This window comes from Molothrus ater, chromosome 8, assembly GCF_012460135.2.
Source record: "Molothrus ater isolate BHLD 08-10-18 breed brown headed cowbird chromosome 8, BPBGC_Mater_1.1, whole genome shotgun sequence".
NCBI lineage: Eukaryota > Metazoa > Chordata > Aves > Passeriformes > Icteridae > Molothrus > Molothrus ater.
In genome coordinates, this window is record NC_050485.2 from 13,675,791 (window position 1) to 13,693,735 (window position 17,945).

General features: G+C 40.4%; 1 protein-coding gene across 1 annotated transcript in view; it reads left to right on the forward strand.

The window, feature by feature from the left end:
* Nucleotides 1–17,945, forward strand: part of TSPAN14 (tetraspanin 14) — a 33,488-nt gene that overhangs the window by 3,010 nt on the left and 12,533 nt on the right. Inside the window, exons 2-3 of the mRNA XM_036385367.2 lie at nt 10,673–10,770; nt 16,940–16,990. Of these exons, the coding sequence (XP_036241260.1) occupies nt 10,690–10,770; nt 16,940–16,990 (132 nt within the window). The 5' untranslated portion in view covers nt 10,673–10,689. The remainder of the gene's footprint in view (nt 1–10,672; nt 10,771–16,939; nt 16,991–17,945) is intronic.

Genomic DNA, 17,945 nt, shown 5'->3' on the forward strand with positions numbered 1-17,945 from the left:
AAATGGTGCAGGCTGTTACTAAAGGGGAATTAAGCAGAAGTTATTTCTAGATGCAGAGGTTATATTCTAGATCCAAAGAATGGTCATGTGTCTTCCTCTCTGGTATTGCCCCAGTCCTAAAGTCTTTGGCTCTTCCAAAGCTTTGCTGTTGGTGGCTTGGGTGGAGTTCCTGATGCTGCCTTCAGCCCCTGGCACAGTTTGGACAGGAGCAGGATCCTTCTCTTGAATTCTTTTGCTCATGCTCAGTCAAAAGTATCTCATGAAGGTTATGAACAACGTCAGAGATAGTCAGACTAAAGCTTATCAAGGTTAGGTATGTGTGGGTTTTAAGGAGTAACAGTTTGGCTCTTCCCAAGAATACGGGAATCTGAATTTTGATTCAGCAATCTAAAAAGAAGGGGAAGGGCTGAAATGTCTAAGCTCTGATGACTTAATTTTAAATGTGCAATTTAACTACGTAACTATAGCTGAATGTCATATTTGAACTTCTTTTTGTGTTGTAAAAAAACTTTATTCTGGATGAAATCTGCTTTCAGATGGTCAGCTGAAAAATCATTGTTGGGAAATTCTATTTTGGGGAATGTCACAGGTGAGGATAATAGCAAAGTGCAGGTGTTGAGAATCACCTGCAAAAGTAGTGATCCTTAAAAATTGACTGCATAAGAGATTGTGATATTTGTAGTTGAAACAACTGCCTTGAATGGCCAGGCTTTTGCTAAACTTTTTCACTAATCTGACATAACTCTTGGAACTGAAGCTCTCAGATAGAAGAATCACTCTGCTTGGTTATTCACATGTGAATTCTGATATCACTTGTGCAGAAAACCTTTAACAAGTGAAAATAAAATATGCTGGCCACAATAGGAACTGTATCCAAACCCAGGGCTCTTAACTGGGTTTAAAAATAGGTATATTTTCTTTTCTGATCCAAAGTGTGTCTCAATCCCCATTTGGCAGGGGGGAGGGATCAGCACTTGTTTTGCTCCAGTGTTTCCTGTCTTTCTTCAACTCTTTGGGAGCCAAGCAACAGTGTTTTGTCCTTTTCATTGTACCACAGCTTATGTGTGATACGTGTGAGTGGAAGGATTTCTGCTCTTACCTAAGATGAATGCTTTATCTGTGCTTCCTCTGAGAGCTCTTGCTGTGTCCTTGTCTTTAGAAGTTCTGCAAAACATGAAAGTCTTAGGCCTGTCTTCGTTCTTAATCTGAACCTGAGTGGGAAAGGCAAGGCTGTAATAAACCCATGGCTCTGCTTCCCCTTGATCTTTGTAGTGAGCGTGGTTGAATGTTGTCTTGGTGTTGTAAAAGAGCTTCTGGGGTATTAGAAAAGAGCTTGTCTTTATTTTGTGCTCCTGGGCTAGAGAACAGGCATTTATACCAAACTGATAAAGGTCTTCCATGGGAAGAGCTGTCCTGAGACCCCCTGATGTAGTTGGGGCTCTTTGGCACTAATTGGCTCTGGCACTTGATGAGCTCGTGTGTGCATGTGAGCTTTTGGCTTTAGGGGCTGTTCTATTTTAGCATTCTCGTACTGATTCAGGCAGGTTGTTGGTCTACAGCCTCAAACGTGTTCATGTGTCCCAACAGCCCTTTCCAGAAGTCTGTTTTCCTCTCTTAACAGTTTTTGTTTCCTGCTCAAAGACTAAATAATTGATACTTGAGTCTCTCTGGAAAGGAGCTTTGTCTAAATAATTGATGGACTCGAAGGTAACCAAGTCAGGTGTTTGAGTTGCTGCCCTTGCAGGATGAAGCAGAGTATTTGGAGGCAGCTGAATGCTGTGAATTTTAAATTTTTTAAAACCTCATTTGTTCAGCTTGGCAAGTTGGGTACTCTTGCTTTGGGGCATAAAATGGGTGCTGAAATATGTTTGGTGGCATCTAGAAACTTCTGGAATAGAAAACAAAGGGAATAGCCTCAAGTAACTTGGATCTGAAGGGAGGCACCTGAGAGCTTGGACTTTGGGTTTTATGGGACAGCAGCCTTCTGGCTGCCAGGGTATGGAGCTGATTCTTTGGATGCATATTGCTTTTCCCTCAACAGTTTGTTATTAGATGGTGCTCAGGGAAGGACTTATGGGGGTGAAATATGCCTGCAGTGGTGGAGCTGTATCTAATAAAGGGTAACAACAGCAAAGCTTTCCACCCTGCCCTGAGTAACTTCAGTTTGGCTGTGTGGTGAGCCTGTGGAGCAGGAAGGTTCATCAAAAAAGCTGTCTGACTTGAAACTAATGGAAGGCAATTAGTGAGATGACTCTTGGAAAGCAGTTGGTGAGATGGCTCTTGGAAGACGTCAAGGCAGCTTTCTTTGCCAAGTGTCCATCGTGCTGAGCTTGCAAAGGATATTTTGACTAAGTGGTCATAGCAGTGGTCTGCCCTTGCAAAACAGGAGAGGGTTCAACTGAAAGAGCCTGTGCAGCTGGGGCAAGTGAGAAGGGAAGGTGCAGTTCAGCTCTATGGTGGTGTTTTATCTGAGATGTGCTGCTTGTGTAGCCAGTCACGCTGTACTGTCAGCCCATTCAGGTGGCAGTTTCCTGTGTTGTCACGTTTTTTCCATCAGGAGCTGTGTTTCTTATTTTAATGAAGGCACAGGTTAGGAAGTGTTTGTGTCCAAGCTCTGCACCTACTAATTCTGCTGGTGTTTGTAATTAGCTGATGCAGACTGAGGTCTGTGTTGGAAGGAGCACTGACTGTGTCCCTTCACAGCCTTTGCTGCCCTGATCTCTAAATGGCACTGTGTTGTTCTTGGCATCATCCTGAGAGGTGGAAAGCCTGTTTTTCCTCCTTCCCCAGGGGCGGATGCAGAGACTTTGGACTAGACAGTCAAGGCTTTCTCACGACCTGCCAGAGCACTGGCTTTGGGGGAAGGGCTGGAGCTGTTCAAGCATGGGCTTGTCCTGAAGCAGCATTGGTTTTTGTCTTTTTAATCTTTTCCCTGTGGTGTGGTAGCATGTGCAGGGTGCTCTGCAAGCCTACTCGCTGTAGCTCCTGGGGCATTAATTGTTGTTGTGTATTTGGGCTGAGACACTGACTCTGCTGAAGTGGCTAGATTGTGAGGCATTGGTGAAGGCTGTTTTGTCACATCTTTAAGATTTTCCAGTGCTGCCTTAGAGGTTCATCTTCTAGCTGGGTTTTGCAAGTTTCATGAGTGTGTTTCTTTACCAGAAAGGAGGTAAGGAGATGAATTTCACAGTGGTTGAGCTGCCTACGTGGCCACAGAGAGCCATTTTCTCTTGTGGCTTGGAAGCTGGTGAGTGTCGTCCTTGGCAAGTAAAATGAGCCTGTCCTGGTTGTTATGAATGCAGCTGCTGGAGGTGGAGGGCAGCAAAAGAAAGCTTTGGGGGCATTGTCCCCAAACCCCCATGCCTTTCCCCAAAAAGTAGCATTCCCTGGTGCCTCATTTGAAATGAGTGTTGCTCTGGTGTTGAAAGCATAGCCCTGGTAATTGAGGTGAGAGGGGAGGAAAAAAAGGAGGTTTTGTGGATTGAACTCCACTTCTTGTTTCGGTGACATGGAGTCAGCATTGTTTGAACAGAATGAGTGGTGAATGTAGCTAGTATTATCCAGATATTGCAGTCATTACTTAGTGTGCTCTTTTCTGGAGATCAGATTTCAACCCTGGAATTTAAAATTTAATTTTTTTTTAAACTAAGAAATACCTTGATCTGTTTTAAACTGTTAAAATAAATATCTGTTTTATTATATGTAATAAGATGTTTTATGTAAAAAGATATGTTTATATATATAAATTTGTATATAGGAATATTCAGTGTGAAGGTTAAGAAATATGGTGTGGATGTAGACAGACTGCACATTACATCCAAAGCAAGGAACATTTTTAAGGAAACAAACCACAAAACCCAAAGCAAATTAAATGCTCATCACTTCTTTGTTCTGTATTGCTATAATCAGTCTCTTGGGGGTTTTTTCTTATGAAAAGAGAAAATAAAGATATATTCTTTCAGACTGAAATATAACTGGAGACTGAACAACTGGCATTCCTGGAAGTGGTGAAAAGTCACCATATGTATAAAAGTTTAGGATGTTCTCTGAAGAGAGAGTGTGTTTGTCAGCAAAGAAAGGTGGTGACTTCCTGTCTTTTTTATGACATGAAATGGTATAGCAATGGGAGGGACCCATTCTGTTCTTGAAACCTTTTGGTCTGTCTGGAGCTGTGGGAAGGAGCTGACAAAGTGTATGAAATACATTCTGTTATTCTTGGATTACTAAATAGAAGAAAAATATTCCCCAAACTGGAAGTTCTGGCTCCTCTGATAAGATATTTGCTTTGTAAAGCTCTCAAAACCTTCTGTTAGAAGGAGGAAAAAAAAATCAAATTACATGCTTCTTTTAAATAAAGACTTTGACTTTTGCCTTGCAGCTGTTGATGTTACAGAGAGTTGGTATGTATCTGCTCTCATGAGAGGCAATAGAAAGCAGCTGAGAAGTTTGGGTCAGCTAAGATTTTTCTGGTTACTTGTCCTGACAGGTTTTGCAGCCTGAGGTGGATAAATTCCTGCTCAGAATGACTAACTGGCTTCTATGTGTTTCCCAATACTTGAACTTGCTGTGAAGTAAAAGGAAAGCATGACTTGTGGCTTGTTGTGTATAGTGAATAAATTGCAGCACAGGCAAGGTCCTATTCAGATGAAACTGGCCAATAGCTTTATTAAAGAAAACTTTCATAGGCACAAAATATTTCTCTAAACTTTTCTAAGTTGTTAATGAGGCATCTATTGAACTGTAGTGATAGTATCTGGTGCTGCTTTCACTTACTTTGGTGTAATCCAACTGAGTTTTAACTCCAGAGCTTTAACCAATAGGATTAGGTCAGTGAAGGCCCTACATCCTGTGCTCCTGCTCTTCTCTGCATTTCTTAAATATTAGTGAAGAGATGGGTATCTTACAAAAGGATCTGTCTCTCTTCTACTGCCCTCTCCTTATGTTTGGACAATTGCTGTCTTTTAGATGAAGTTTACGTGTAACGTTTCCTTTTCTCTCTGTTTCCTGTGCTCTCTCTTGCTTTAAGTCAGAATGTGGAGTAGATGCTTTTGCAGTCAGGTACTTTGAGCAGATTTTCCTTGAGCTAGGTAAGAGATCCTTGCCTTTCACTTGATACCTCTGTCAAGCAGCTCTGTATGTTTAGCAGAAACCACCTCAGCTGTTCAGTTACTTCTTCAATGAATCTGAGGTCAGTGGGGCAGAACTAGCATAAATGTACTGAAATTCTCTGGATAATTGAGTTGTGTCTCTCCTCAGTGTCAATAACTAAAAATATTTGTAGTTTGAATTTACATTGTTAAGACTTTGATTGTACGGTGTTATTGACTGGCTTTCTGACTAGTTTGTGTAAATGAAAATATGGACTCTTTGGAGCTTCTTCTGTTTTGCTGATTTATTTTTAAATGTTATTAGCAGCTTTTTGTTGCTGAGTAGGAATAAATACTTCTTCACATGGAAGCAAGGCCAGCCAACTGTATCTTTTGTAGCTTCTGTATGAAGAACAGTGAAAAGTGAAATAGGTAGAACTGCTGTTGTCCTCTGTTACAGCTTTTGAATTGCTGTGGGAGCAGTACCGAATTCTGCTTGCCTTTTACAATTCTTTAGTGAAGTTCTGTTGGTTTAAGAAATCAAATGGAGCTGAAAATATTCCATGAATCATAACTTGAATAGCTCCTCGAATTACAGTTGTGCAGTGTAGAGGCTCTTGATGACCATGTAGGTTATTCTTGAAAGTGTGCAGTGTCCACTTTTTCTGAGTTCTGAGCATTTACATGGTGTTTTGGATGCAACTCAACCACACAGAAGTAGTGGCTTGGCCAAAAGTGCAGCATAAGGAGTGTGAGGTATAGAGACCTGGAGTGGAGCTCTTTTGAATTACTGCTTCCTTTATTTGGGGTTTGGAAACACTGGTGTGTGTTTCTGACAGGTTTTCCTAAGTTGTAGTTTGTGATGCAGTAATAGAATAAACCCTGGTCACTGAAACCTGAAACCCTGCCCAATAGGTCGGGAATTTGTTCTTCTCTGAGGGATTGTTTTTTAGTGCTTACAGTGGAGCAACTTCTGCTTGAAATATTCTTTGAGGTCTTTGAGTCTTCAGCACAGTACAAAATAAGGGTCTTAAAAGATGATGTCTTAAGAATTCTGCCCAGTTTTGGCCACATTTTCTGTTGAGTTCTGAGATTTGTTACTTCCATTATTTTTCTGGTGAGACAGGGATAACCTATTAATGATATTTGCCTTTCATCATAAGCTCTTTCAGGTTAAAAAAATACCCTTTTGTTGATTAATCCTCAGGTTTCTTCTGAGAATGAGCAAATATTTCTCTGCTCATCTGAACGCCAGCAGAACTAAATGAACTATACTTGTGTTCCTTAGGAGAAGCTAGTCTGTTCTTTTTGAGGCCCTAGTCTGAGTTTCTTGGAGACAAAATTTCAAAATGACACATGCTTACTTGGAGCTCCTGAGTCATCAGCAGGACTGTCTGTTTCCAGGAGCAGATTAACCTGTAAGAGCATCATATCCTGTCAATTTATCTTGCTTTTTGGCTGTCCCAGTTCAGCCCCTTCAGGTGAAGATTTGATGGCTGGCACCCAGATACTGTTCTGAACATTAGGACCCCTTTGATGGTCAGCTTCTCTGTAGGATGTGGAAAGAGCAATCTATAGGTGCCTCTTAGTTGTTCCATTTTTAGAAGGTCCTAAGAATACATCTGAATTTTTCCTGGTCAGGGATTAGGCTGCCTTTTACCTTCACAAAAACCCCTAATGATTGAGCACCTTCAAAGAATGACAGTTGTTTTTAATGGCACCATATCTTGAATGAACTGATGCTTTTTGATATATATTTGGTCTTGATGGAATGGAATTGAGTCATATCAAAACAAATCATACACCGAAGTACATCTCTTACTCTACTTTAAAAAATCTTGCTCCTCAGCAAATTATTCTACATCCATTTGCTTCACCAGCTTCATACAGATGCTTTGTATTGATGAACAGTGGTGAGAAGCCAACAGCTTGGCAAATGACTTTTTTTTTTTTCCTCTTGCCTCAGTTGTGCCCCTGTTCCCCTCATCTTTCAGTGTGCTGGATTCAGGTGTGCTGCTGGTATAGGCTGGCGCTGGAGGGGTGCTGTGTTTCCATGGGCACACTCATGGGAAAGCTTTTCCTTTCCTATCCTTGTACTCCTGCCACCTCCTGCCTGCCCCCACGCTGGCATTTGCACATGCTCTGGCAAGGTGGATTGAAGGCTTAAACCTGTTTACTTCTTGGTGTGTGGTACAAGATTACAGGATTGAGCTGAAGATTTGCTAGTGGTTTGCTGTGTGGCTGCTTGCTCCACTGAATTAGGTTGATTAATGGTTGTGGGTTTTAGGCGGGGCAGGGAAGGGGATCAGGACTCAATATGGTGGCAGTATTGGCTGAATTTGGAAGTTTAGTGTGACTTAGGTTTGCCTTGTAAAGTAAATGTCTCTGGAGGATTAAAATAATTTTGGACCTAAATCTAGAAAATTACTTTGTTGCAGTTGTTCTTGACTTAACATCTTATCCATGAGGATTTCTCTGCATGTCTACACTAGATTAGTTAACAGATCACATTGTGTTTTATGAGAATTAGGAACATAGATTAGGAGTATCACTGCTGTAGCATTTCGAAGGTAAGAGTGGAATTGTGGGTGTCGAAAAGCTTTGGGAATGGCAGTGTCCTCTTGATGAATGACTACATTTTCCCGCCTCTCACTAAAGCTGTAAACACCAGGACAAAATTATATTCTACCAAAGCAGCAAGGCTCTGTATTTGATTTTTAGAAATTCCTGTTGCTGTGAGTGGGTGATAACTGTCAGCTGACACATTGTGACTTGCTTTGTCTGAAACACAGTAGAGAACGTTATTAGTCTGCGCTGCCCACATACTGCTTTAATCTTCCAAGTGTTTTTAGTATTGCCTAACCATAGCTATGCAGCCTGTGCTGTGCACAAAGTGAATTACTGACAAGCAGATTTCTGGACTGGTTACAGATGCCTTCTGTGTTAGGAAACATGATTGCTTTTAGTATAAACACAGGGAGGGTAGCTGTATAGTCTTGAGTGGACTGCTTCATTTGTTTGTAGTGTTAGTGGAAAGAAATCACATACCTGCACTTTAGATTCATTATGCTACTCCCATACCAGCTATACTGTGTTCAGTGGTCTGTCAACAACCACCAAAAGAATTCTGATGAGGGTAAGCACAGAGCAAGCCAAATCAGCTCTTAAGATATGCATGTGGTATGGAAGCTAATATCTGTCTGAAGAGCTGTGTGCTGTTATAGGACAGCTTCTTGCTGGTACTGGTAGTACACCCCCCATCATTTCTGAGCATTTGGAAATATGTATGTTGAAAAAGCATTTTTCTTTTTCATTCTGCTAAAATACTGTGATTGGTATTGACTGGGGCATTTTAGCAGTTGTTTGAAGCATGGAGAAATGTCTTGCAAGCTGGTGGTCGAAACAGTGAGGTGGGTGGGGAGTAGTGCTTGTCAATAAGGATACTTTTAATCCTCTTATTCCTGTGAATAGTTTCAGTGAAGCTGGAGCTGAACAGCTACAAATAAGTCCAGTGCTAGGGAGGGTAACCTAACAAAAAGTAAGTCTTCAGATGTTTGTACTTTAGGTTGGGAAGTGATGTGCTTGCCTTTTTGCCTCAGGTTATATTTTAAGCCTCTTTGTCTAGCAGAACCTCATTTTTGTGAAATTTAATGATGTGCTAGCTAAATACAACCTGCTGCCTTCTCTTGTAGATGTAGCAGCACCAAAAGCAATGCTCCTTATGTGCATTTTGTAGTTGCTGCTCCTGTCTCTTATCAGGTTCCTGATTTTCAGAGGGAGGGGGCACAACAGTGATGGAGGCCTCGGTGTGTCTGCATCTGGAGAATGTATTTGCACTGGCAGCCAGTGTATTGCTGTAAAATGGGATTGCACCCTGCTCAGATTAGTGCTATTCTGTTCTTGTACCCTCTCTTTCCTCTCTTGTCCAGGCACATCAGACTGACTGACTCGGCCAAGTGTGTGCATATTGATTGTTGACATATAAATTGCCATTTGGAGCTAGAAACTGAAATTAAGTGGGGAAAACCAGTCTTTGTTCCTTTTCCTATCTTCACTCAGTTGTGGACTTAGATAAGCAAGGCGATGGTGCTTAAGCAAGAGTTCTTTGCTATGATTCATAACAGTTGTAAAGGTTCCTAAATTTTGTCTGTAACATTGGATGGGTTGCAAAGGTCAGTAACTAAATTAGAAAACTCATTTCATGTGGTACAGCTGACCAAATGGAGGAAGGTCCTTTCCAGTCACTGCCTATAATGCCATAAAGGACAATTTCCTTTGCTTTAATGAAAGTTAAATGTTTTTTGCTATAAATGGACCGTGCACATTAGAAATTGTAAGGTGAAGGAAGAAAACCTGTTTTCAGTGTTTGGTTAAAGTTATATGGAAATCAACATCTGAACTCTAGAAATAGCAAGCTGAAGTATTAATTCACATTCTGGTCTGTACTGGATGGGATTCTCAAAGCCAACTTCTGTTTCTTCTGTAAGTGGGAGTGTTTTTATACTGAGGTGCAGATTCCTTTCTAGGAAAAGAAACTACAAAACCAAACAACCCCAAAAAACCTAGTTTACCTTCTGATAGCTGCAGATGTGGTGCAGTTCACTTGTCCATTCCATGGTCTAGGTTTCAGACTTTACAGGGTAGGCTTGGTTTTTGCACTCTGTCTGTGAATGACCAGTGGCACAAAATGTTTTTTTAGTTAGGAGGTGTTTGGAAATTCTGCATTCTTGTTTCCTTGATTTGCAAACCTTCCACTAACATTTACCTCAAGGAAGTGGAGGATTGAAATGCTGCTCATCTGTCTTAGGCAGCACTCAGCTGTCCAGAATGTGAGGGCTGTGCAAGTGCTTATTCCTGCTCTGAATTCACAGCTTGTTCTCAGTTTTTCTTATGCATGGCATTTCTGCAGAGGTGGTTTAGTTATGATTCTCTGAACAGCTGTAGTTGTCTGAAATACTTGAGCATGAGTTGTGGTTGAACTTCATCTCTCTAGTGTGTGTAAGGAAGCAAACCAAACTCCACAGAGCTGAGGGTTTAAAATGGTGGGACTTTGGTTCTTGAGAATAAAACCTCTTACAGGAGATGATCTGGTAAAGGAACACACAAATATGGAAGAGCTGGGTACAATTACCTTTTGTATTTAGCAATCCAGAGAGACTGAGAGATTCCAGGTAAACACTTTGGATATCCTGCTAGCTGGATTGCTGGATGTACAGTGCTCAGGGTTTGTGGATAAGTCCAAGTAGCCATTTGCAGTAGTAAAATGGTTTTGAAGGAGTGAGAAGGCAGATGAGTGTTACCTTGCTTATGTTGATCTTCCTAGGCTAACTGTATAGTGACTTTCCTTTGTGGGTGTACCTGCCCTGTTATAACATTAGGGTGCTTAAAGATAAGATTATTAAGCAACAGATACTGAAAGGTAGTGTTGGGTCAGTGGAAGTGTGAGCTGACTTTGAAAATGCCTTTTGATGGCATATGGTAAAGATTACTGTACACTCTTTCTCAACAGAGCAAGAGAGACCTGGGAAGAAACATTTATTCATGAAATCTTTACCTAATGCTGTCATTCTTTCTCTTTTGTCTAGAGGCTGTGCCATAGAAGATGCACTATTACCGATATTCTAATGCAGAAGTCAGCTGTTGGTACAAATACTTGCTCTTCAGCTACAACATTGTCTTTTGGGTGAGTACAAAATGTAGAGGCTGAAATAGCTTAGGCATAGCTAAGTTTTATTAACTTCATTATTCTGGTCAAGAGAACCAGCTGAAATATTTGTGTGAAAGCAGGAAACTGATGTATAGTATGCCCCAGGTGTTCTGTAATTGAAGAATCTTATCCCTTATGAGAAATTATTATTGAAAGTGTGAGGACTCAGTGTCCATATTATCCATGTTAAATTGCTTCTCTGTTAAAAGAATCCTCTTAAAATGTTTCCTTTCAGACCATCTTTGATCATTGTTGGGTGGTGTAGCTGTCAATACACTATGCAGAAGAGAAGAAAGGAGCTTCCTCAGGCATGTGTCAACAGCTGGCAGCACATGTCATGCTCTGTGGGCAGCTGAATTGTCTGATACAGTCTTGAAATACTTAGCTATGGACTAACCTGCCTGTAACGTTTAGAATCGTGAGTGTGAAAAGATGCAACAATACACGAGTGGATTTAGATGGTAATGAAGCACCTGCCTTGGAAAAGAAGGCCCTGTAAAGGTTAGAGCATAGTGTTGCACCAGAAAGTGTTAAGATGTCTGTGAGGGGAAGGTCTGGAAGCAATTCAGACAAACTCAGTAGTTCCTTTTGGAACTTTCAGGTCAAATGTTAACAAGTTTGCACCTGAAGTCCTAGAGCTGCAGTCATGGAAAGGCATGAGTAGTCCTGGAAGGAGTGCAGATAGAGTAACTTGTCCAGTGCTAGCAGTAAAGTTGCTGATAACCACAGACCTCCTTGCTACTGTCACCACCTTTTATTTATAGTGCAGTGCTCTAGCATGATACTGTAGCACTAAACCACAGGGGAGTTATCCTCCTGTGGATACCTGGGCAGAAAAGATTTGCAGAAACTTCTCTCCCTTTAAAGGTTGATTTGCTACAATATTGCATCGTGCAAGTGATCACTAGGCATGATACTTTCTGTGTCACAATTGAGGATGCTTTCAACAGGTCAGAAATTGTGCTTATAAGCCACCAGCTCTGCCATTCCTCTTCTTCCCATGTACCCGTGGTGGAGTGTGGCACAGTGAGAAGTCATGGTTATCAAACTGTTCTGGTTTTCAGAGAAATCACTTGATAACTATGTGGATGCTCTTCAGAAGTTCATGGCGGGGTATGTGAGAAATCAACACTCTTGTTCATGAACATATTAGATTTCTTCTAGACCTCTACGTTACTCGTGAGTGTCTCATGAAGTGGAGCTTGAGTGACTGTTTCTGACAATCTTTTAAACTGAAATTTTTTGTCTTTGCTGTAAAGGGAGGAAGACTGTCAAGAATTTGCCTCTGTTTTTTCACAGGAATAAATTTTATATCTTTTTTTCTTCTCTGCAGTCACTACATTTTTTTTCACTTTTTAAAAACTGCATTCTCTTGAGATGAATGATGAAGATCTAAAAATTTTTCTGTTCTTTAAAGAACAACTTTTAAAGAGATGCCAAAACATGGAGGAGAATTGATAACACAACCTGTGTGTTTCAGCTGGTCTGTTGGCTGGAGGAATTAGCTTTCTGAACAGGTACTTGTAGTCCTGGTAGCTTCCTCAACAAAAGGGTCTGATGCTTCTGTTGACGTTATCAGGCTGACCTAGTAAATGATGTGCAGCTACAGCTCTGTGGATAAGATTTTTGGCACCTTTAGTTGTAGAACAAGCTATGTAAATGTTGAAGGTAGACACCCCTATAGGCAATCCATGAATCATTTAGCTGACACAAAGATTCAGGAGCCTGTGAAATCCTGCTGGCTGGAATGACTACAAATTCACCATTTGTGAAACAGAGTGAATTTTCTGTGTGCCTTAGAAAAACTGAAGAACTACAAAACCAGAAAGGGAAATGTAACCATAATCCACAAGTAGCATTTAAAGAGGGAATGTTTGTTTTGATTCACTTTCTTTGGGTTGCAGGACAGGTGCTTCTGGAAACTTGTTTGTGAGCGTTTGTTAGTGAGCCTGGCTACTCTAGAGGTGGATGAGGGATGGATTTAGCTGGATGTCAGAGAGCCTTTTGCCCATATAAGCTGTTAGAGCTCTCCTGTGTTGATGCACAAACCAGGTAATAGTAAATAGTTGCAGGAAGATATTTGCATTTGTTCTTCTGTCATCCTTAAAGGTAAATGTTGACTTTCCCATTGTAGCTCTGAAGATATCATTGACTGTATAAACTTTAAACCATGTGCTGGTGTAGTAATTCCCAGAAGTTTTAGACTTTTCACTGGGTGGTTACTGCAATTTGTGTCATGCTTCAAATGCAGTTCACATAGATTGGGATTAAACAAAATATTGAACTCAAAGAGGGCAAATATGACTAATGGCAAGCTCAATGTAATCACCCTTTAGAAATCTTCATTCTTTGGAAGTCTCTTTTTTTTTTCAGGGGAGTGATTTGGAAAAAGAAAGTTCTGGCTTTTAGTTGTGCGCTGCTGGCTTGTAATACCACTTCTCTATTCTTTTAAGAAAGAGAATGGAGGCCATAGGAAGGCTCTGCCTAAGCCTGATTTTCATGTGTGATTACTTTGTTTCCATCTTGCTTTTTAGGCATGCTCACAAGACTTGGCTTGTCCAAGTACACTCTTGTTAATGAGTGGTGATAAGGCAGTGCTGCAGCCATTAAGATAGCCCTGCAGAGAGCAAGATAAGAAGGCTGGACCTTTTTGTGTTTAAAAGCTTTTTTTTTTTTTTTGGTCAAATCACTTCATTTGTCATGGTGCAATTTAAAGACTGCAGCAATGCCAAGTGAAGAGCTTGGTTTTGGCACCTTTCTGTTCTGAGTCGTTCTGCAATTGAGAGAGCTCTTCTGTGAGAGCTCTGGTGCTTGCTGCTTTGCCTCCAGTGGAAAGGGTGTTTTTTGGGGTAGATTTGCACCTCGTGGGGCCGTGGCTGGTTCAGTGAAGTGAAGGATTGCATGTGTGCTCTGCCAAAGCCTTTTATGTTGCATGTGGGCTCACTGTCTCTCACATGAATTGAGAGGGGAGGGTAAAATAGCTTTTAGCTACAATCACCTGGGTTTGTCTTCTATAGGTCAGTAGTTGTGTGTGACTCTTAAGTGTTTTTGGAGGCAAAACCAGAACTTGTCACTCATCCTGTAGGAGATTTAAGAAAGGGAATGGAGGCCCTGCACATGGTGATGAAAGTCAAAAATTCTCTTCAGTTCTGGAAAAGAATTCTGAGTTTATCTCTTGGAAAAATAAGAGAACACCCAGGTTAGCATAAGATTAGCTTGGCTTTTCCATCATATGTTGTTTTCCAGGAACTTCTGTAACAGCAATGCTGTGCCAGGAAGAGGAGAGAATGCACCACCAGGTGGTTTCCTGACCCTGAGAGGAAGAGTCTCTGAAGAGTAAAGGATAGGAAGGAAGGGGCTGCAGGCTGCTGATTGCTCTAGCATGGGTGGAGCTGCAGTGTAAAACAGGATTATCCAGGGAGTGGGAAATGTGAGAATACACAAAAACTGCGTGCAATTCCTATTGCTGCTGATCTGACCTAGGGACAGACTGACCCACAATCACTTTGTGTTGCTAGAGTTTTGTCTTGCCAAGAGCTGCCTACATCTGAGAAACAGATTAGCCCTGCTTTCTCAGTTGGTAGTGTGATTCTGGCAGCAGTCATAGGAATCATAGGAATTCAAAGTGTGATTGGGAATGGATAAATGGGTGATGCTTAAAAGTGGTAATTTGGGCACAGTGTCACTGAGTTGACATCAGTATTGTACATCAGAGCAGTGCCTACAGTTTGATGCACTATGTTTAAAAAGTGGATTTCTAAAGCAGGAAATAAGCAAATGCTGGTAAATAGTGTTTCAGTTTCTGGGCACAATTGAGCTGCTTTGTGTGTGTTTCCATCTAACTTTTCATGGAGTAAATGGTTTGAAGGTCTCTGCAGTGCAGCAGTGAATTGGGAAATCCAGTTTTTTCTTGTTTACATGTTGTTCAGATTCTGGTGAAAGGCAAATTGCATAATGCTGTGCTTTTTGAAATAGCTGACTAGCCTGCTCTCACCCTGGGAACACTTTTGGTTGTCCTTGCTTCTTCTCAGCTGCCCGTTGTCCCATTCCTCAGCCATTTAGCTCAGTGAGCTGGAGGAGGTTAAAACTTGGCTTTTAGTTTAGGCAGATCAGTTCCCTGGTCTGCCTTGCAGACATCCTTTGGGTGCCTCTGTGCAGGTGTGTTAGAGAGGGGATTTTCCTGGGGCTGATTCTCTGTAGAACTCTGGGCGTGCTCAATCACACCAACTTCTGAGCTAGTTTGATCAGCATGGTGTGTTTGTACAATGGTTTTCAGTGAGATACTTTAAAGTACCTTGCACACAGTCTTTGAAGCAAAATAATTTAATTTCATTTCACTACTATTTTATGTTGTTGCAGATTGGTTGTTTTGGTTATTGCACCTGTCAATGTAGTGGCTGATGGCTTTGTTTCTTCTGCAAGTACCCCATACTTTACTGGATTTTTGCAAAAGAATTTTTTAATGTATCTGGTTTGGTTGCTTCTAGTGAAATTTTTGAATTGCTTGTCTTAGCTGAATTAAGTTTTAGATTTATCTGCATTGTTTTAATGAGACTAAGTTTATTTTTCTTCTGATAAACTCTATTTTACTTGTAGCTAGTTTGCACAGATGCTTATGGGAATAAATTTTCAAAAGTAGTATATTTTCTTGAAACTGAATGAGCAAAGTTCATGTTCAAAGGTGAGAATAATACATGCTAGTGGAAAATCTACTTAATCAAAAATTCGTTAAAATTTAATTAAGAAGGTAATTATAATGGAAGGCAGACAGTCTGAAGAGGTCACCCTATTTATAAATTCAATAGCACAATATTAGTATTCTAGTACCCTTAATTTGTATACAGAGAGTGCAATATGTCTTCCCAGTTATTTTTTTCCACCTTGTTTTCTGTAGAAAAAATTTCCAAAGATCCAGCTGTCTGTGTAATTTACCTTGATTACTGCAAATTATACCAGCTGTCTTCATCTGTCTCCCAGCATTCCTGGAGCATTTGGAGTGAAAAGGATGAAGGATGCATCAATTATATGCACTGTGCAACTTAATGACATACACATTTGATTACTGACTATTTTCCCTGCTTTTTTTTGATCTGAAGATCACTGGGTTAAGATCTAGGGTTAATTTGGGTCAATATTCTGTTTACATTGATGTGGTTTTTAATAGTATTTTTTAAGTTATGTTTTGATCCAAATGATCACTTTAGATGCTCTTAGCTGATTCTGAGTCCAAGGTGAGTACTCATTGTGCTATTGCTTCTGGCAATTTATTTAGTACTGCTTTGTTCAGTTCTAGCTCCATGTGTCAGTGGTGGTTTTGGTTGCTTAATCCAGATTATGGCATATAATAATTCCTGCATAGACAGGAAGATTGAGAGGTCATTTTAGTTTGATTATTGAAATTGGATGTTAAAAACAAGTTGCCTGAGTATTGAAGAAAGAGAATAAAATATTACAACAAGGAACTTCTTCTTTTGAGTGACTGTAATTCAGGAGTATTTATTATTCAAACATACGAATTAGTGGACTGTTTGTTATAAATTAGATTTTATACTTATGGAAAGTAAGCAAATGGACCATTAATCCAGCTTGATTCAGATGGGCTTAAACAAAATAAGGATTCAGAATACAAATGGTATCTAATCAGAGAAGAGGCTAATACAGAGAGCCTTGGCACTGAGAAGTCACAAGGAGCAAGCGTGGCTACTGTCATAGCCATAATATTGGTACTATTAAGCAACTAAATAGGGAATAACCTCAAAATGCATTAAATATTCTGACATCTTCATTAGTGGGCAGGCAGACACTTTCTAGCAAATCACTGGGACAAGGATAACTCCCACTTACATGGTGCTCTGTGGGGCTGTCTGTTAAGTATCTCTTCTTCTTGAATAATGTGCTTTTTGAGTTATCATGAAGAATCAAATTAAAATATTTTTTAAAAGTAATTTATAAAATGCATAAATGTTGTGGAATAAATGCCATTCAAATAATTTTTGTAAGAGATGGACTCATGGGGAATAAGGTCCCATTACTGTTGTCTCAAATGACAGGCAGTATTTGTTTTATTTGAGCAATAGTGCTACTAGGTAAGTTTTTTGATAATGTGGTTGATTATTACATCTAATTAATTTTTTTTTAATTTTAGCTAGCTGGAGTGGCCTTCCTTGCAGCTGGTCTGTGGGCATGGAGTGAAAAGGTAAGGATAAGAGATGGCTGGTCTTATTTCAGTGGCTGCCTCCTCCTGCTCCAGTAAAACTACTTCCTCAGGAAGCAGCGGAAGTTAAATGTAGCATCTGTACTCAGGAGCATGTTCAAATAATCTAAACTGATTTTAGTTGGAATTTACCTCTTGTCCCTGATCAGGAGTTAAGCTGTGACCCTTGATATTCAGAGCTTTTTTATGAACTTGTAAGAGCAGGATGCTGGGGAGAATTTAGCCTTTATGAATAGGTTCTCTTTCAAAAGCATGTTTTCTAAAATCTGTATTTCTCTACTCACCTCCTTTTATTACAAACAAATATTTGGGAGGGGTATGAGCTGTCATTATATGTTGAAAAGCACCACTAAATCTAAATGTGCATCTTCTAAATACTTCAAAAAGATGCTCCCAGTCTGTTGGCCATCTGTTGTCCACTCTATTCCCTAAGGAGTGCTTAAGTGATTGTTTCCGTGTAGAGGAACAACACTGGGGAACATGGTGTAGCTGAATAACTCTTATTTTAGCGAAGGTTTCTTGTAACTAAGAAACTTCCTCAGCTGAAGGAAGTTACATGCACATGTGCTGAGTTCTCCTGTTACAAGGGAACAGAATGATACAGGTATGGAAATTAATGGTTCCTCCACTGAGTGGCTGTAAAAGTAAGGGTTTAATGAAGTCAAGCACTAGGAGAAAGTGACCATTACTAGATTCACTGATCTGCATCTCAGGCAGGTGTGGAGGGCAGGTGCCCTCTCTGTTCAGTTGTGTCACGAACTGGTAAGACTTCAATTACCATCATGTGTTCACTTTTCCTTAATTGGAGTGGTTCCATACAGCAGCTGTCCACATGCAGAGAGGTTCCTGAGTCCTCTGCTTTTTGGAAGTGAGTTTTATGGTTCTTTTAATTCTGAGGTATTTATTCTCCTGCCTCCCTGCTCCCCATGTGCTTGCA